This window comes from Abrus precatorius, unplaced genomic scaffold (assembly GCF_003935025.1).
Source record: "Abrus precatorius isolate BTA unplaced genomic scaffold, Abrus_2018 Scaffold8, whole genome shotgun sequence".
Taxonomy (NCBI): domain Eukaryota; kingdom Viridiplantae; phylum Streptophyta; class Magnoliopsida; order Fabales; family Fabaceae; genus Abrus; species Abrus precatorius.
In genome coordinates this window covers 6207369-6228299 of record NW_020874428.1, presented here as the reverse complement: position 1 = coordinate 6228299, position 20931 = coordinate 6207369, and the positions used below count along the sequence as shown (strand labels likewise).

The window sequence follows — 20931 nt, the reverse complement described above, 5'->3', positions numbered from 1 at the left end:
TTATATAATATTTAAATGCAAGTGATGTACAACTATAATTCAAAACAGTCTCATATGGTACACCAATGTGACAGAATTGTCAAAGATTCAAGATGTCATTGATAAGTGTCGCTCATGAGTATAATTTCTTAGAATAAATGCAAATGGATTATTGAATGTTTACACATATAAATGTTCGTTAGGCTATAAATATGATAGACACAATATAAAAGAGAAACTGTGAACAACCTCGAAATATTAAAACCAAAGTGAATTGACCAATTATAAACATTATCCCATAATTTCACAAGATGTAAATTTAATTAGTAGCACAATCCTCATCTTTATTATGAGAGCCAACACAAAATTTAGATGATAATTTCTCAATGAGATAGAGTTACTTAAGTTTAATAAAATGATAACCCCTTTTTTACTTTCAAAAGAACACTTAACTCCATTGCAACATGATCCAAATGAGGCTAATATTTAAAGCATTGTTATAAAACTTAGACTGATCATTAACTCAGTCTAGATATTAGGTTAAGAAGTTATTGGTTACTATATATATATATATATGAAAGTCTCGCATCAATTTTTCTTGGTCTTAGATCGAGTATAACACACTAAAAGAGAAGGCCACTTTGGACAATCCTCTTATAGCTGTGAATGGAGCTATAAATCTGCAACGCCTACTTTGCCAATTGCCTTCAACCAAATGATTTTTTTTCCGCTATAATGAGCCTTTGTGCAACTTTATTAGAATAAAAAAATGCTTAAAAAAATTATAGAAATTTAAAATTTGATCACTTGACAATTTAATTAAAACTATTGATTCCTATTTAACCAGTTCATTACTGAAAAAGCCTGACAAAAAAATGAGAAAGTACGCAAATTATTTACACTTAAAATTTCACGTATGTATCCGCGAACACTGCACACATAATGATACTAGAATTTAATTTAACTCACATTGAGCTATTAAATTTGCACACTATTTTGTAGAACAAAGTGATGTTCCCCAAATCAAATTCTCTCTAAATGAGGTATGTGTAATTTTTACAGTTATTTTAAAATAATAGACCATGTCTAAAATCTCTTTGCTGAGGACAGCAGATGAGCGAACAAGATATGATTACATGAATATACACAGCTTATATTTCTGTTTCCTATTTATGTACAAAGGACACTGGTTACAATCCCCAAGGGCCAGCTGACCTACTACATTCACGAAATTTGAAGCAGATGAATGAAAAAATGTACAGGGGCAAGCCATATCTAATAGAAGACTTGCACGAAATCTGTTAGTCCACCTTGAAGCTTCACTAAACATGTTAAATTATATCAACCTATATCGAGTCCAAACCACAGGATACACAGGCTTCTCGTGCATTTGACCTACCTAGCACTTTTCAAGGAATTTACATATCTCCGGCTGAAACACACTAGCTCAGGCATAAGAAGCTTTTAATTTCCGCAAGAACTTCAACGTCTCTGTATAAGAAGGGTCTAAGCGGCTCACTGGTTTGCAAGAATTTATATGATCAGTTGATTCCAATACCTGTTTCAAAATTTGAAGATAAATAGCAAAAAAAAAAATATTAAAAAATACACTTGACTGCAATACTACAAAAACGAAAAGGTCACTTAAAATATTATCGCCCATTGCAACCGACTTGCATAAAAATACTTAAAGAAGAATGTGAATTCAGTCCAGCCAAAAAGGAATCTATCAAGTTCCTTATATTCTTTCCATGAAGTTTTCATTCAAATGATGACATTTGGATGTTCTTTCCAATAACAAATAACCTCCATTAAATATGTTTTACAGAATTCCAAATAAAAATCTGTGTCATCATTTAATTGGAGAACTTGATGGCAATGATGTAAGGAACTTGATCTATGTTTTGTCTCAACCTCATTAAACTACAGTGGAACTGACAATTAGTTACTGCATTATATTTCCTCAAAGGAAAAAAAGGAACCTTTTTCATTAGCCATAGTTAGTAGTAGAGCTGGTTTTGCAACTACGAATTTGGGAAGGGTTGGGGGATCAAAGTCCAGACCTCCACCTCTAGTGGGGCTGGGAAAATACCAGCTGATCTACAGCTTGGGATAAAAATGACTTAATTTGACAAAACATTTTACTCTTCATTTCATTTTCTTTTTCTTGTCAAATGAGATAGAATTTCAAAATATACTTACAACAAGTTCCCCAAATCCAGGATATGCCGACTCAATTGGTACAATTTCCATTCGAAAGGCCCATCCACCGTAACCTTCAACAATTGGAGTTACCTTGGTCTGCATAAAGCAGTCACTGACAACTCAGACTTATGGAGATAACAGCACAGATTAATAAGTAACTAAAGTGCTGATTACCTCACAGAAGCTGAGGACATCAAGGACTCGTTTCTTGTGAAGATGACGAATATAGTCATTAAGCTCTATCAGTCTTGAAGATCCACTTCTTAGCTCTCCTATCTGTACAACATTAAGAATCAAGTGCTTAAAAATATTTTAAATGTAGAAATTAGTAGAATAGAAAAAAATTAACCAACATCTATTGTTGAACGAGGGTAGGTAACTTTAAATACTCACTGATGGAGCAGGACGAAGCACAAAGCCCATTCGCCAAGGCATATCTGCAAGTTTGCTACCAAAATGTGGGCAGCTATAAAACACCTACAACCGAAATAAAGCATAAAAAATACCCTCGATTTTAAGCATATATTTAATGAGGAGTCCATACTTACAATTCCTATGGTATTATTCACAAGATTATCAAAACTTTCATCCTTTGCCTTATGAAGAATCTGCTTCACAACCAGGCCTCCCATACTGAAACAATAGAAAAGCACACAAGACAAAACAAAATGACATACAATTTGATTAAATAAATAATTTGGTGCCAAAGATATTCAGAAACTGCAATTTAGACATAAATAAATAAACAACAATTTTATCTTTGTCTGAAAGGCCTTCTAGAAGAAAGTCTATATTAGAAACATAAAAGTAGTCAACAGATAGGAAACAGGACTTAAATTTTCTTTAAAACCACAAAATACTTATAACAACTTGTTCATAAGAAAAAGTGACATCTACATCAAGCACACTCAGGCTATAATTCTTTCCTGAAATAGAACAAGGTAGTGTCGGTGTTATCTCAATACTGCCAATAATCAACAGCTACTAAAACAATGGTTCTGCGTCCTTTTTTGTTACTTTTATTTTTAAGTATGTAAAACTTTCTTTTCTGTAAGTGCATGCCTTGTTTAGATTTACTTTCTTGTTTATCGTTTTAAAATAATGCTGGAAACTGAGTACAATTTTATGAAACACTGACAACTCTCTTGTTTGAAGTGTCGCCACATCAAAAACGTTTCTGACACCAACATTTCTCGCGCACACTTCATCAACACATGTCAGATACTTTTTATTAGGTGTTAGATTAAAAATTATTTTTTGTCAGCTCAAACACATAAGCCGATACCTCTATACGACTTTGATACTGGAGCCAATATTTCAGTAATAATGGAGACAGACGAGTATTGTTTAAAAATTAATATTTTAACTTTTAAAAAACTTAAAATATAAAGTAAAAAATTAAAAGATGATGCTTTTTAATTTTTTTTTTTGTAAGACTCATTATCATAGAAAAAAAATATAGAACTTAGTATTTGCAGTATCTTAGCGTCTTATATTTTAGGCATTATACAATTGTGAATCAATGTTGATCTTAAATTCTTAAATTTAAATCCTTTCTCTGTTGATCTTGTATAATCCCTAATGAAATTCATCTTGAGCTTCTGCCAAGGTGCCAATGAAAGAGAGATAGAAAGAACAAATTGTTATAAAACATTAAGAAGTTGTACAATAAGAAAAGCAACAATAGTCAGGTCCTCTGCATGCATTCCCTTGTGCAATTCTAACTATTCACGATTGTTTAGAAGCGTATATATTTAGCAGTCAATAAAATATCCTATAAAGCAATAATCACTTTCACTTTCGCTTTCAAAAGATGCATGATAATCATAAAAAAAAAGAAGTAAACCAACGAGTGCACAGAAGTCCAATTTCCAGTGCATAAATGTAATGTGAGCATTCTTAGGCAGCCATACTAACCTGTGAGTAACAAAAACAACAGGTCGATCCCCAATTCCTGCAGCAACAAGTTTCTCCAATAGCATAGAACTAACTTCCTAAAAATTTGAAAATAAACAAGTATATGAACTAGAATGTAACTAGAAAACAAAGATGCTGGCAATAGGCAAGTGCAAGGAAAGCAGAGGAAGAGATACAGGAGAAACTGCCAACTTTAAACCATCCGGGGGGGGGGTTGGATGGGAAGATTGATAGTCTTAAGGATTTGATTGTAGAGATGTGATTATATCATTTTAGAGAAGTTGTACATAGAAAGGTTCAAATGGCCAAACATACTCCTTGATGCAAAAAGTGAGGAAAACTTCATTAGGGTTGCGGAAAATTAGAGAAGTGTCTAGAGCTTTGTTATGCATAATGCATGCATGTAATATGCAAAACAAAATAATGAAAAAGAACAAATTGAGGGGCTGTTAGGGTTGAGAAAATAATTTTTTTTTTTTACGTTTAATAACAAAAATGTTAACTTATTTTCATTTTGTTTTCTGTTTTCAAATATTTATATAAAAATTAATGAAAACTTTTTGTCATTTTCACTGTTTCTTAGAATCCTATATAAATATTTGAAAAAAATGAAAACAAAAAACATTTTTGTATTTAAAAATGAAAGAAGAAAATGGTTTCTAAAACCAAACAGCTTCCAATTGCACAGAACGAAAGAAACTTGCTCACATGTCCTCCACTCAATCATAGTAAAACTATTTAAATCTTCATCCACAAATATCAATCTCACTTTAATAAAAATTCATTTAAGCACAGGTTAAAAGGACGAGACCAAAAGATATTTTAAAACCACAAAAATATGTAGTATGATAATGATGTATAGATTTATGTTTTTGAAAATAGTGCTAATGTTTATGACAAATCATTTATCCTTGGGCAGATAGAAGAAGATGCAGAAAATAATGCAAATTCATAATGACTGGCACTAAAAATGGTAATTTCTTATAACCCTTAACAAGGTTCATAGAGGACGAAGATGCCAATATCAGTTTGCACACATTCAAGTATTGGAAACTTGCTAGATGACTATCAAGCCAAGCTAATGGTAGAGCAGTAAAATCTGATGCTGTTACTTGGTAAATGATAATGAATAATGAGGTGAGGAAAAATTGTAACCTGAAGAGGCAGGCTAGCTCCAGACCACTGTGTAAGATTAGTCTGCATAAAGCATTTAATAAGAGTTAGATGGAGCTGTAGGTAAATCATCCACAAGACAAGCTCTAGAAAAGATGTCAGAACCACCAGCGAAAAAAGAATGCAAAATTCATAAGCTAAATGTCTCATCTTACTAAGGGAAACATGTCCTAACTATCTAAAGCAAACCTTGTATTTGATGGTAAACAACCGAGCCTCAGGAAAATCGCTGGAAAGCCATTCACCAGGCCAAAAGGTTCCAAGCTTTCCTGCCTCCTCATCAATCTTTTCCACCAAGGTTGAAGTAGTTGAGGATTTGTCCTCAGCTATACGCCAAGTTTTGAAAGGCCCGCCACGAAGGCCATGGACAAAAACTACATCTAGTGGAGGACAATTTGCATCTTGGCTGCTTTTAGTTGAATCAATAGAATTAGAGCTGTTGCCATCATTCAAGGATTCTGTTCCATCCTCAGTATCAGCAGAAGTAGCCACAGCTGTGTCCTTAGAGTTATCTTGTTGATCTGTTTCTTTGGGACACTTCCAATGGGGAAGATGAGAATTTATCAACAATATCCTGTCATCATAGCGAGGACAGGAGTTCCTATAATTTTTTATACCACCATCAGAAGGAGTTCCACTTTCAGACTTTCCTTTAAGCTGGTCATTGCAAAATATATTTAAAAGCACTGCCCTGGCATAGCTTTGCATTTTAAGGTCAGTGCAACCTGGAATCCTCCCATTAGCACATTCATCAAGCCATTGGCACCAAGTCTCATCAGCTATGATGACCTTTTTGACTTTGGGAAGCAGCGAGAGTATGGTCAACAGCCGAGCTGCATGCCTACGGATATGAGCAGTGGGTGGAACCCGGACACTAGCTGAATCATTTACATCTGATATAGGGGGCTCCCCATTTACATTGGATATCCGTTCCTGCCCCTCATGTGCTTTAGATGATGCATTGTAAGCTTCAATAGCAGCTAGTTTTTCATAATCATCACTCAACAAAAAGCGCCTCAGCAAACATAAAATCCCAAAATCAACAATTTTGTCCAGACACACACAGTCTTCAGCACAAACTTCAGTTAGAACCTTAATTCCTTTAAGGGTTGCAAAAGCAGAGTCTGCAGCATCTAATTTAGGCATACTATCTTTTTTTAAATTTTTAAATGGTCCAGCAAAAGGTTCCAGAGAAAGAAAATCTGCCAGAGGGGATGCATCCCCAGAATTTGATGTAATCCTCACTTGTTTAGCTGCCAGATTAACAACAGCACTAGATAGTTGAGTAGCTACTTGTGCAGCAGAAGCAATATTTGAATTATTGATTAACGTCTGCAAAAGTCAACACAGCTAAAATGTAGATCAAAAGTGGACTTGGAATTGAAGTAGAACTATCGGATAAAATGAAATGTCATATTAACAGAAAGAGAAAGAACAATATTTCCATACCTTTACATTATCACTCTTAGGTTGACCCGTTCCCTTATCATTTGATTTCTTGATGGAACTTTGTACTTCAGATAGCATCATGACTAACCATCCCTGCGAAAGTGGAACAGTTGTTGGTCCGTAGTCTTCCAAGATCTGAGAAAGAATCTTTATGGCTGAAGATCGTATAGTATCAGAGGAAAATGTTCCAAAAACCCAAGGAAGAAGAATCCCTGACCATTTTTGACTCTCTTCAAGAGACAGATGCAGGTCTCCAGTACAAAGTAGTTCTAATGCCTTTGCCATTGATTCTTGCACCTGCTTATCCTTTGTGGTCTGCTTGGCGATATCTCTCATTGAATTAAGACCCTTCTCCATCACTATCTTCTGCACTCCAGGGCTCCTCTCAACTGATAAGAGAAAAGCAGAGAAAGATACCCGAGCCAAAGAAAAATCTTCATGCTTGCATGCTTGAGATATAGTAGAAAGAAGATTGGAACCCCAATCAGAAACAGATTCATTCAAAGGTGTACTGCGATCTTCTAATAGCAACCGCACCACCAAACTTGCATGCCATTTTACAGTTCTCTCAGGTGCCATTAAAGCCGACATTATAGCATTTCCATCTTGATCCAGTTCCTGTATATGAGATCGATTTAACCGTGAAGCGGTGGCCCAATTTGCCAATGCCCAGGTGGCAAAAGGAACAGCAACATGTTCACAGTGTAAATCATCCCAGAGTCCAGGAACAACAGCAGAAGACATATTTTCTTGTGCCAGTGACTTTTCATACTTATTTTGATATCTGAGAGTTTGAGGAGTACGATGTTTCAACAATTCTTCATGAGAGGCATTAGAATTATCCGACTCCATTACACAGCTGTTTCTTGAAAGCCCTAAAACAGTGGTGCCTTCAAGTATCTTGATTCCAATCCCTTTACCTCCTGTCCCATCACCATCATCATCTTCACCTTCAGGTGGCTCATCCAAGTGCAAACCCCCTTCCTCGATAACTTGTAGGGCAGCAGCAATGTCTCTGGTTTCAGCATTTCCAGGCAATGATGGCTTAAAAGATACCACTTCTGCACTGTCACAGCTGGATGTAACAATATCCATAATGGCAGCCACAAGCATGCTCCTGCCTTTCAAAGAATCAGAAATGTCAAATGCACTGCGTCGTGAATGCTTCTGCCACAAGAAAGTTGCATGATGTCACCAATGTAAAAATCAGAAGAAAAAAAAGACCAATATCGACAACACCTTACTGAGGTTTGCATTTTAGAAATTGATCTACAATGGCCATAGTAAGAAAATGAGCACACACACAACCTTGTTATGCTAAGCCAGAGATGTGGCTAAATACAAAAAAGATAGTTATACACCTTTATTATGGGCACCCTGTGCATAAAAATAAAAAATAGGTCAAAAGACAACTTCTACGATTATAACTTAGCTAACAAAATATCCTTAAGAAATAAATATAAAAAAAGCTTTTAAAAGGATGGACAATGGTAAAACAGTTGGTTTTGATAATATCCTTATTAAAGTTTGGAAAAGTTAAGGAAAACAAGGACTTGAGTGACGTTCTAAGCTCTTTAATAAAATTTTGAGATTTAAAAAATGTCAAATGATTGAAAGAAAAACACTATGATCCCTAACAAGGGTGATACACAAAATTATGCAAACTATAAAAGGACTAAATTTATGAGTCATAATATGAAGTTATGAGAAAAAGTGGCGGACCATAGACTACAAAATAAAACTAGGACAGCAGAAAATCAATTTGGTGGAAAAGAATTATTATAAAGAAAAGGACATACATATGATTTTTATTGACTTGAAAAAAATATATAAATACATACCATGAGAAGTGTTATGGATGACTTTAGAAAAGAAAGGAGTTCATGTAAAATATATTTGGACTATACAAGACATGTACTGGGAGATAACTACATGTGAGAACTTCTATATGGACTATACTTTCCTACAAGGATAAACTTACATCAAAACTCTGTTCTGAGCCCTTATTTGTTTAACCTATTTCTAAATGTGCTTACAAGTGATATACATAAGATTATCTCTAAGTTATAGATAATACAATGTTAGTTGAGAATTTAAAAGAAGATGTCAATGCTAAACTTGAGTTACTGAGAGAAATTTTAGAATCTAAGTTTTTTTCTTGAGAAGAAGTAAGATGAAGTATATGCATTGCAATTTTAGCCAAAAAACAAGATAAAGATCACTTGTAATATTTAAGTAATAAGCTTATTTTCCCATTTTGCCCTTGTGATGACACAATCTTTAGGTTATTTTAAGGGCAAAATAGTCTTCTCAATTTTCAAACCTAACCCCACTTTTCCCTAGGTTTTTTTCCTTTCTTCTACACCCCTTCCTCTCATCTCTGTTGCTCTTCTACTTTGCAACTAGAGACCCATGACGACAACCCACTTTTCTACACTGTGTTTCTTCTCCCCCTTCTCTATTCGACGCTCTCTCCTCCCATCTCTATCTCGTTTCTGCTTTGCAACAATTTTCAATCCAGCAGAGTCACTCATTTAGGATGACTTCTTTGGCAAAAGCCACTTCCTTTCTTCTCTCTATTCTATGATTCTAGAGTCCTACCTCTGTTCTTTTATGCTATTTATCATATTTGTTTAGCATTATTATATACATAATTATTTGCATATGTATATACTTCATATCTATATGAAAAACTTTAAAATAGCAGCAATCCAGCTATGTGCTATTCCGCAATAGCGTTTTGAGGGTCGTCTGTTACACCCGCTATCCGAGATTTACAACTATGATTTTAGTCTTTATTCTTGCTTAACTCACATTCGTAAGTTATTTCCTACATGTAAAAAATTGTAAATAAGTCCTTTATATGTATATTTATTCTCGATTTAGTCCTTGTTGTTACTTTCTAACGAAACGACACGTGACTAATGGATACCTCAACAAGCGGAACCCATGGATGGCTTTTCATTTGCAAAGTTTGGACATTGCATAAGGATGGCAGTGTCCATGGATGCTACAATCAATGGAACTCCAACTATCCAATATCATAACAACCCTAACTAGCCAATTACTACCATTGTTGCCACCCCACTTCCAACATTTCAAAGGCAACAATGCCATTGCTTTGGGGGACTCCACTCTAGGAGAGTTTCCATTATCTGCTAATCCCTCCATTGGCCTTCATGTGCTCACAACATGCAATTTGGATTCGCAAGACCTTGCTAAACTAGAGGTGAGTGCTATACTTATCTAAAATATCAAATTGTTGTTGAAAATAGTAGTATCAATGCCTATAATGCATGCTAGCTTTGTTTTTTATGGGCATGTTGCAAGCAACATGTTCCTTCTTTGGACAACCAGCAAACTTTGCTCTGTCCTTATATGAGCTAGCTACACTTGATATGTACCAGATGAAGACCATCTTCAAGCCAATGAAACAGAAAAAAGGCAAGTTTTGAAGCAAAGGTGTGGAGGTTCTTGGAGGTTGGTGCTGAGGTATTTGTTTGCTCGTGAGGCATGTTGAAGGAGGGAGAAATCACACTCTAATTTTCGCAATCTCAAATCTTTGTTCCAATTCGAACTCCCTCCTATTGTGTGTGTTTTTGTTTTATTTCAACATTGATGTGCCTGAATTTGGTTCCTCTTTTTATTGTTTCCTTGCCGAATTTGAAAACTTAGGGATTTTAGAAAACCCTACTCATTCACGTCGTCATTTGTTTCCATTTTTTTAATTAAAACACTCAATGTTGGAATTGAAATTCCGTTGGTTGTAGCATCCATTAATCACTTGGAAAGTTTTTTTAACATAGTTTAGTTGAAAAGCAACAAACAGATACTAATCGAGAATAAATGTGCATGTAAAAAAAAATAAGGATAAACTTACAAATGTGACTTGAGTATAAGACCAAAATTTTATTTAAACCTAAAAGATAAAACTCTATTTATTAAGACAAGAAGCTGGAATCTAGTGACAAACTTCGGGTAAAGACCAATTGATTGCTCAGTTTGCCAATGCCAATCTTAAACTAGGTCCCTTGGAAGCTTAGCAAAATATATTATAACAAACTATTCACACAGAAAAACATGATAGAGAATCAGTTACCTTCTTGTTCTTAGAACGACGAGGCTGGCAAGAAAAAATGAACCTCAGAAGATTCGGAACAGCATGAGGTCGCCCAAGCACAGCAGCAGACACGTTAGGGTCCGCAATCAAATACGCCAGCGCTCTCGCCGACTCCGCCTGAGTTCCGCCGCCGCCGTTCTTCGCCACCGCCACCGACTCCAGCAACCAATCCACAACGGCTCCGCCGCCGGCACCGACGATCGCGGCCCTGCGTCCAGAATTCGCGGCGGCGATGTCGGCGAGCAAGGCCGCAACGCGAATCTCGAAGCCGGAGCGGACCTCGTGGTTGGCGGAGGACAGTACCGAGTGAAGCGACTGCCAGAGGACAGAGGCAGCGACGCCAGTGCGCTTGGCGTGGTGAAAAATCCGGTTGAGGGAGTCGCCGGCCTTGTGCACGGCGAGCTCCGCGCCAGCATAGAGAGGATTAGTGGCTACGCCACCATCGGATTCGTCATGATCGGAGGAGAGAAGCGCGACGGAGGCGAAGACAGCGGACACGACGGCGGCGGAGAGAGCGATGACGGAAGTGCGGGAGAGAGATTGAGAAGAAATAGGAGAGAGAGTGCGGCTATGGTCAGGGATAGAGGGAAGGGCATTTGTGGAATCTTGTACATTGGTGTTTGTTGAATTGATTGGTTTTCTCGAAGAAGAAGAAGAAATGTTGCGATGACGAGGGAAGCGAAGAAGGGGTCGGATTCTAAAACAGATTCGATGCATTGTCGTGATTCGTTTTGATTTTATTGAAATGTGGTGTGAGTTAATGGCTTTTGGATTAGGAAGGTTGTTTTATTGACTTGAGTCTCTTCTTCTCCTTTTGCTTTGAGGATGATGTTTTCAGAAGTTCGGGCGATATGGCGGGAGCATATCTCGCTTTTGGAGGTTAAGGTAGATGGACAATATTCACTCTCTATATCAGGAACTTTCTTGCACGAATATGCCACGGAACATTTTCGGCCGAAAAGGAAGAGACACACATCTTGGGCTTGGGCTTTAGTCAACCATAGCCCAAACCACCAACTAGCATGAATGAGACTCTCATTTATATTATAAGTTAAATTTTGAACAAATAAATATTACAAGTTAAATTAAAAATTCCTATATTAAAAAATACATATAATTTTACTAATATTTTACTTACCAAAAATTATATATCACGAATATTCTTGATTCAAATAAAAATATTTTTATAAAATAATCATTTATAATTTTAAAAAATCAACAGCACATGTTTTTCTCAGCATGAAATTCTCAATTACTCTTTTTTGTTTATCTCTATCATTATGTCGTGGTTATAATATTTTTTAAAATTAAATTATTAGTATAAAAATAAATAAAAATAAAATTATCATTTTTATACCATAATATACTTTTATTATTACATGCTATAATGTATTTTAAATATTTAATTTAAATAAAATGATAGTATAACATTTTTAAACTATTTTTTAATTATGAATTATTATGTCAATTAATTTTTTTATTTCTGTAATAGTTAATAAAAAAACTATATCAGTGATTTATTTTAATTGATTGACATCATGATTAATTATTTTTTCTTATATGATTTGTGACCTTTGCTTCTTCATTGTGAAAACCCAATCGAGATTCACGTGGGGATGAACCAATACGCTTATAAAACAATAAACAAACGAGACTAAGAATCTTAAAAAATATAAATATAGTGGACCAAGTTTTGGGTTCTTCTTGTACTTGTTTAGCGTCACCTATGATGACCATAGATGATCTTGTCATCTTGAGAGAAGAGTTACTTTCGACTCAGTCCCACCCTGCCTAGTGTCAAGAGGGCGCAGATTTTTAGATAAAATTAGCTTGATCTTTAAAATCACTTTGTAGAGAAAGATAATCAAGTCATTAATGAAATATTGGACGTATAATGTTTTTCTTCCTTGATAAAAATAGTGTAAATATATTGTATTATAAGTTTATATATATATATATATATATATATATATAGAGAGAGAGAGAGAGAGAGAGAGAGAGAGTTGTTATTTGTCCTAATGTTAAAATATAAAAAAATCCTAAATTTTATTTAAAAAAAAAAACGGGTGATTGCTATTGTGCCTATAAAATTTAAAGGGTTTAAATATATTTATTATATAAATTAATAAAAATTTGAACATGTGTATTAAATTATTTATAAGTCATTAACGATATATTTTTATAAAATTAAATTTATTATTATATCTTAACATTTTTTTACTTTATATTCTTTCTTTTTCTTTACAATGTTTTTTTGTTAGAAAAGATAAAAGATTAAGTGACAGATAAGTTAAACCCAACAAAAGTCTTTATTATGCTGTTGAAATTAATAGTGTAAATTTCAAATTTATAATTGAAAATTTTGAATGCAAGTTAATCATTTATTTATTTGGGTGTCTTTCTTTGTTGAAATGTGTAACACTGGTAATAATTTAAGAAAAATTATATAAAAAATTATCTTTATCATCATCCAATTCTTATTAATATCAAATAAAAGCTTCACTGAATTATAAAAAAATATTAAAAAAAACCTAATGTATTGACAACTTATATTTTTAAAAAAATAATTTGATAATTTAATTTTTAGTAATTATATGTTTACACTTATAACTTAAAAAAATAAGAAACAATTATATAACTATAGAACTCGGATTCATTAAGAACATGCAGGATTCATTACCCTTTTATCGAGGATATTGGCATAAACCTCCCAATTAATTCTATTCGTAGTGCCTTGAGATGAAAGCTGTCAACCAGAAGGGTATTCTAATGCATGTAGCTATCATCAACTCAGACCCTCCTTGTGCTTAAATATAATAATATTATTATAGGTCTGGAAGGTGAATTAAGGAATTAATTAATTAATTACTTCGATAACTCAAATAAAAACTGAAAATGACATACCAATTACCGTTCTACATTCGTTTAATGTACTCTTCCTCACAACATACAAGAAAACTAGTAGATAATTATTTAATGTGATTGTAACAACCATCTTTATTCTACCATAAGGTTCATTATTGACATTGTGTGTGTATATATATAAGTTTTTAAAGTTGCGTAGCTGACCTTACATTTTTTAGTCTTTTAAAAAAATTCTCACGTGTTTTTAAAATTAGAAAAAAAAATAGTGTTTTACTTTTACCACTTTGATTAGCTATAATACTAAAATTATAGTTTAGAGAGATATGGCTCACGTATAATTGGGATGAGGTAATCATTGATGCGCTTATCTTATAAATATGGGATAACGTTGGCGTTACTCTCTCTATATATATGGGACATTTTTAAAATTTGAGTTTTTTTAGTTTTAATTTTTCACTTGTTTGTACTTAGTTCCGTAAAATCGTGTCTTTCCTTTAAAGAAAACAAGAAGTTTAATTTGCTTCAAAAAATTTACTTGATATTTTGTTACCTGTTTAATGTTTGTAACTCTTTTGAACAAAAAAATATATAAATGTCGTTTAAATAAATGTCGTTGTATTTTAAAAATACGTATGAAAAAATTATATTCACTTAAACTTATAGTATATAAAATATAAGATTTTATTTTATTCAATCACCTCCTTAAAGATGTATTTGCATCTCCTTAGAGTTGGGATGGTGATAGTTTGCACATATAGCTTGCGTGATTATGTGTTAAAACTTTGAAGGAATGGGAAGACAACGAGGATGTGCTGACGAAATATCACGCATGGGACAATGAAAAGGAGATAATATACTAAGAATAATAAAGGTTAATTAGTCAAAAAGTAAATTTGTCCGTGATATTATAAGCGTTTTCTTAATCGAAGTATGTTTAATGCCTTCTACAATATGCATCACATATCTAATAAAGTTAATAGTGTGTCAAAAATATCAAAGTTGAAGAGATACATATAGAGGTAACAGTTAGTGCTTAGAGTTATATTTAAATCGAATGTAAGTCTAGACTTGTGAGTATAATGCAGATGAGTGAAATTCATGTTAAACTCAATGAATGTTCTTTGACTGCAAATTTAGTTAATCAGTTGAGTGTATAACATCAAGATATATTAATTAAAAAAATAGATTATACCATTTCATAAATAAATTTTAACAGTAATAAAAAAAAATACTCTAATGTTAAGACAATTAAATTTAGATCAAATTAAGCTTTCAATTAAGAAAACAGGATTAACAAGTAAATATAAAGGGCTTCAATACGTATTTATTTATTTTGATTATGGGAATTTTTAATTTAACTTACTTGTATGGTTGAAGACAACAAGGGACATTTTTAAAAACTACTGTTTTACCTAATATATAGGGTTCAATATAATAGTGATTTCGTCTCCAATACACATCTCCTCTTGCAGGTGCATTGATCATTCTCGTCCAATACCGATCTATAGAATCTACTAATTAAATGAAAATAATATTTCCAATGTGTATCTGAAAATTAAACCTAGCACGCTAAAATTAAGCAATGCAGAATGATTTATTTATTCTGTGGGTCGATCTCGCTCTATATATAGCCCCAAGAGCTCCATCAAATTAACATACGAAAACTTGACATTTCTTAATATCAGAATAATTAACGTTGTTGAATGAAGGTTTAAAGAATGTTGCTATATTTAGAGTAGTTACATTCCTTTCTCGATCTCTCGTAGCCACAAATCACACGATGGAAGCAACAACGGAAGCATTCGTACCTTCAAGAACAATCGATGATGAACGCCTAGTTACCGTTCTCAGCATTGATGGGGGCGGCATTAGGGGCATCATACCAGGAATCATACTAGATTTCCTTGAAACAGAGCTTCAGGTAAGAGTTAAAGTTCGTGTGAAATTCTTAAACATCAGCATTATGGGAGAGTTAAAAAATAATGAAATATTTTTTATAAATTAAAAATAACTTATATATTCAAGGTTTATATAAGTTAAATGAGAAAGTTTCTAAAAAATTTTTAAAAATAGAAAAATATAAGTTGTTTTCAAATTATCAAAAAAATATTTTTATATTAATTTTTTCTCCTATAATTTCTTTTTTAGAAATTTATTGATTTCTTAATCATTTTAATATTAGTCCTAATATAATCACGCTGTATTGCATTACTTGAATGAATGGTTAATTTGATTGACAAGTAAAAAGGAAAAGTTATAGTCTAATAGCAACAATACTAATACACCAACTAATTGGAAGTCTAGCTTTAAAAAACCTTTAAAATATATGGTCAACTCATGGTGTATGCAGAAGTTGGATGGTGATCATGTAAGATTGGCAGATTACTTTGACGTGATTGCGGGAACAAGTACTGGGGGATTAGTGGCTGCAATGCTCACTGCCCCAAATGAGCATAACCGACCATTATTTGCAGCCAGTGAAATCAAAGATTTCTACCTTAAGCATGGCTCAAAAATATTCCCACAAAATAAGTAAATACGTGTTTACACACACACTCACATCTCTCTCAATATCATTCTATTTATCTACTAACGGTGTAGTATTAATTTACAATATAATGTTACCCTTCTAGATGCTGCAATTTATTCTTACATATCGTGAAGCTCAGCAAAGCTCTATTAGGACCCCGGTATAATGGCAAGTATTTGCATAGACTTCTAAAGGAAAGACTAGGAGACACAAAATTACACCAAACACTGACCAACGTTGTCATCCCAGCATTTAACATCAAATGCCTTCAACCAACCATCTTTTCCACTTTCCAGGTCCATCTCTCTAGATCTCCTAAATTATTAATCGGGGTTTTTAACGTGAATTCAGGTATAAACTATAATAATCTGTATATTAAAATTTTTAATATATACAAAATTATTATTCGTTGATTTTTATTATATATTTTTACACATATCGTAGAAAAATCATTATTTATTAATATGTTATGAGAAAAAATCAATATTATGTATTCTGTATAATATATATACATTACATTTAGTTGTTTTTCAAATGAGAGATCACAGCTGAAGAAAAGGCCAGATTTGAATGCCTCGCTATCGGACATATGCATTGCAACTTCGGCAGCTCCAACATATCTTCCACCTCATTACTTTGAAACCAAAGATCACACTGGAAAAGTCATAGGCAAATTCGATCTTGTGGATGGAGGGGTCGCGGCAAATAACCCAGTACGTGCCAATATCTCTGCAGAAACTTTACTTGTACACGTCACACACATATTTGCTGTAATTAATTAACCTGTTGGAGAGATATATATAGCTTTAGCAAAAAAAATCAGTTATTATGATGGAAACACAAAAATCAGTTATTGAGAAATACTTAAAAGAATGTACTTAATGTTCCTTTTACTTGCATATTTGAAGTATGAAATAGAAAAATATTTAACTAAGAAAATTTTCTGAAAGTGATCTTTTTTTGAGAAAGAATTATTTATTATGTTTCCATAATTTTTGCACAATAAATATTTTCTAATAATATCACTTTTAAATGTTCAGAATTAATCTTAAAACATATAAACAAAACATCTCAATTAGTTTGCATGGCTTTAATAATGTCAACACTTAAAACTATAATTCATTAGCTAGCGAATTAATTAATAAATTACAGATACAGATGTGATCTCTTTGGCCTTGCAGACCATGGTTGCCATAGGGGAAGTGACAAACCAAATTAATCATGATGGACCAAGCGCAAAAATAAATGTAGAACCAATACAATATGACCAGTTTTTGGTGATATCGTTGGGAACAGGAGCTCAAAAACAGGAAGTGAGATACACTGCAGATGAAGCAGCTCAATGGGGCATTTTGAGTTGGGTAGCCACAATGAATGGTTGCACCCCTTTGATTGATGCTTTTATGCAAGCAAGTGCTGACATGGTTGACTTTCAGCTTGCCTCCGTTTTCGGAACACACAATTCCGAAAACAATTACCTGCGAATCCAGGTTCACGTTAATAATCATTATGGACTATATAAATGGTGTTAATTGTTATCTTAACTTTATTCTAGATGATATTAGTTTTATCTAATTTAATTGTTTATTCGAAAATGTAGGACGACACATTAACTGGGGACTTATCTTCGGTAGATGTGGCCACCGAGAAGAATTTGAAAGATCTCGTGAAAGTTGGGCAATCATTGTTAAAGAAACCAGTTTCGAAGGTTAACTTGAAGACTGGCATTTACGAACCTGCAACCCATTATTATGAAACAAACGAGGAAGCCCTGAAGAGGTATTGAAGTCCATACAAAAATTAGAACATATGATACGGATGTTTTAACTAATATTTTTTATAGATACAAAACTATATGGTATTTATAATATTAATAATTGAGTATAAATATCTATTCTAGATTTCAAATTGTAACTATCAATCACTTTAATTTTTAATTTAAAAAATCTCACTTTAAAATATGACTTTTATTTTATTATTTTTAATATAAAATAATAATAAATAAATAAAACTAAAACAAGTAATTTTTTAAACGAAAATAAGTACTAAAATGATATTTTTATGAAATTATTACCTGAAATGATTAACATTTATAATTTGAGAAACTAAAATAAATATTTACATATTAAAAATATGATTTAAATCTATAACCATATAAACGATAGAAATCCTTCCTAACTAATTCAATCTTTTTCACTTAATTAAGTGTTATTTATACAATGTATTTTCAAATAGACTATTTTATATTATTTCAACTTATTAAACAGAACTTAATGTCAGCATTTTATATATTACAATTTCTTTTACAAAGTATTGGTAAGCTTTTTAAAAATGCTATAACGTGGTTAACTAGAATCAAGGAAATTATCCGAAAATTTGAGAGTGTATTGTATTTTTTTTAAAAAAAAAATTAATGTTTATGATTCTTGTAACATTTTAAAAAATAAAAAATATTTATATTTTTAAATAAACTATTAATTTTATTATTTATAAAATATAAAATTAATAATTATAATTATTTCATATATAGTAGGGTGTAGAATGTAGTCTTTAAGTTATAAGTCATCGTAAAAATTATTAAAAAAAAAGTGTTAAGTTATATACAAGTCTAAAAATATATATTGAGAAAATATAAAATCATTAAAAAAATAATTTATCGTTAAATTTACTTAAGCTATAAACAGAGTAATATAAATAAGTTATGCTGATGATATCCTATTTTATTTAATTACAATGTTTCACACTTAACTGTCTTGCTGCAGGTATGCAAAAAGACTATCTAAACAGAAGCAAATTCGTAATCTGGGAAAGTCTGATAAGAAATTATAGTAATACTTAGAAGTAGAAGATATATGATGTATGGTGTATAATTTGGTGGTTGTATTTGAACATTAATATTTATGCTAGCGACTGCAACGACTCAACGATTATGCACTCCCATCTCCCATGCCCAAAACTGTTTACAAAATCCCTTGTGTTTAATCCTTCGGTTATTATCAATAAAGGTTGTGCCATGTTTTTTGCCTTCATTTATGTTTTATTAAAGTATTAATGTTTCATAATTAAGTCGGATGAAATGGATCCTTGTGCCGAATACTCCGTTCTCATATATCAAATTATATTATTAATCAAGATATCAATATTTAAAATATAAATTATATTTTATAGAATACAACCCATGACAGGTTTTTTTTTTTTGTCATAAATAAGGTAGAAATAAAAAAAAATTATCCAAATAAAATATATACAAAATATTTTTCAATCTAAAATATTTTTTGTCACGTCACTACAAATGTCATTTATGAAAAAATTGATATTTTTTTAATAATAAAAAAGAGAATATCATTCTTTATATGATCTATATTTATTTTTTTAATAATAAAAAAAGAGTGTACACTTATTATTTTAATAACAAAAAATATATATAGGCGGCCGACACACAACACACTTTATTTCAAAACAGCATTCCAAGCAAATGTCTATATTACTAGCACTGTTCTTGTAGATTTTCTATTTCAAATGTGGCCGTTTGGCTAATGTTCAATGTTCTACATTTTTTCTATTAGAAATTGATACAAATTTTTAGAATAGTTTAAAAATAAAATACTAAGAACAATTTAGAAAAAACTATTTGAATCTTTTAGTTTTAAAATACTTTTAGAGATAGTTTTAGAATATTGTAAATCTTTTAGTTTCATAATACTTCTAGAGATAATTCTAAAATATTGAACCACCCAAACATAATGGTGGAGCATGCCTATAAATAGGCATTCTATCACATTGTAAATGTTAAGAAGTAAATAAACTATCAATTCTCTATCTCTTGAGTGTCTTAATCAAACTTCTTCAACTATCATTTTCAACTATTTTCACTAACATATTTCAACTATTTTACTCATCTCACCTACACTAAAAACTATCAGTGACATCAGAGCTATATTCGATCATTTACTGAGCATAGAAATATTACCATACTATTCTGAAATTAAAATAAACCACTTCCAAAAAAATTTTAACCCATGACTAGCACTACTTAACCATCATCTCTTGTTTCCATTTTTAATGGTGAAAATTATGAATTTTGTAGCATAAAAATGAAGATATATTTCACCTTCCAAGATTTGTAGGATGTTGTGGAAGAAGGATTCACTACTTTAACAAATATATCATCTTTTATTGCAGCTCAAAAAAAAGAACTAAAAGAAAATAAACAAAAGAATTTGAAGGCTTTGTTTACTTTATAACAAGCTGTGACTGACGCAATTTTTTCAAGAATAATGGATGTTACAACAGCCAAAGAAGCATGACTGTGCTGCAAAAGGAGTTTAAAGGAAGCAAAAAGGTACATGCTATAAAATTCTAAACTATATAGTGAGAGTTTGAATTACTAAAAATGAAAGAGTTTGAGACTATAAAAGACTATTATTCCAAAATAAAAGAAATAGTTAACCAAATGAGAGTTTACGGAAAAAATATTATTGACAAAAAAGTTGTTGAAAAATTATTAATCAAAGTTCCCCGTAAATATGATCCAATTGTGACTACTATTGAGCAAATAAAGGATCTATCTACTCTATCAATGACATAGTTGGCAGGGTCTCTTGAAGCTTATGAGCAAAGGTTGAAAAGGCGTGATAAGGACTCAATTGAAAATGTCTTTTGATAAAAGCTCAAATTACAATCTTAGAATAAA

At 32.2% G+C, this 20931-nt stretch overlaps 2 protein-coding genes across 3 annotated transcripts; one reads left to right on the top strand and one right to left on the bottom strand.

The window, feature by feature from the left end:
- Window positions 1–914: 914 nt before the first annotated feature.
- On the bottom strand, window positions 915–11709 carry LOC113846971. 2 transcript variants are annotated; one of them, XM_027475770.1, is made up of 10 exons: window positions 10823–11709; window positions 6724–7890; window positions 5464–6606; window positions 5257–5298; window positions 4102–4178; window positions 2733–2817; window positions 2578–2661; window positions 2359–2460; window positions 2182–2280; window positions 915–1537 (listed from the first exon to the last, which is right to left on the bottom strand). In XM_027475770.1, the coding sequence occupies exons 1-10, from the start codon at window positions 11558–11560 to the stop codon at window positions 1427–1429; spliced, it is 3648 nt and encodes a 1215-aa protein (XP_027331571.1). In that variant the 5' UTR covers window positions 11561–11709; the 3' UTR covers window positions 915–1426. The 2 variants fall into 2 exon arrangements, with proteins under 2 accessions (XP_027331571.1, XP_027331572.1); XM_027475771.1 differs by lacking the exons at window positions 915–1537; window positions 2182–2280; window positions 2359–2460; ... (1 more) ...; window positions 2733–2817; window positions 4102–4178 and having other exon boundaries at window positions 4583–5298.
- Window positions 11710–15488: 3779 nt separating this feature from the next.
- Window positions 15489–19067, top strand: LOC113874142 (patatin-like protein 2). The gene is made up of 7 exons (XM_027512363.1): window positions 15489–15629; window positions 16059–16240; window positions 16342–16534; window positions 16787–16951; window positions 17420–17728; window positions 17839–18017; window positions 19001–19067. Exons 1-7 carry the CDS (start codon window positions 15489–15491, stop codon window positions 19065–19067), a joined length of 1236 nt encoding a protein of 411 aa, XP_027368164.1.
- Window positions 19068–20931: the final 1864 nt, after the last annotated feature.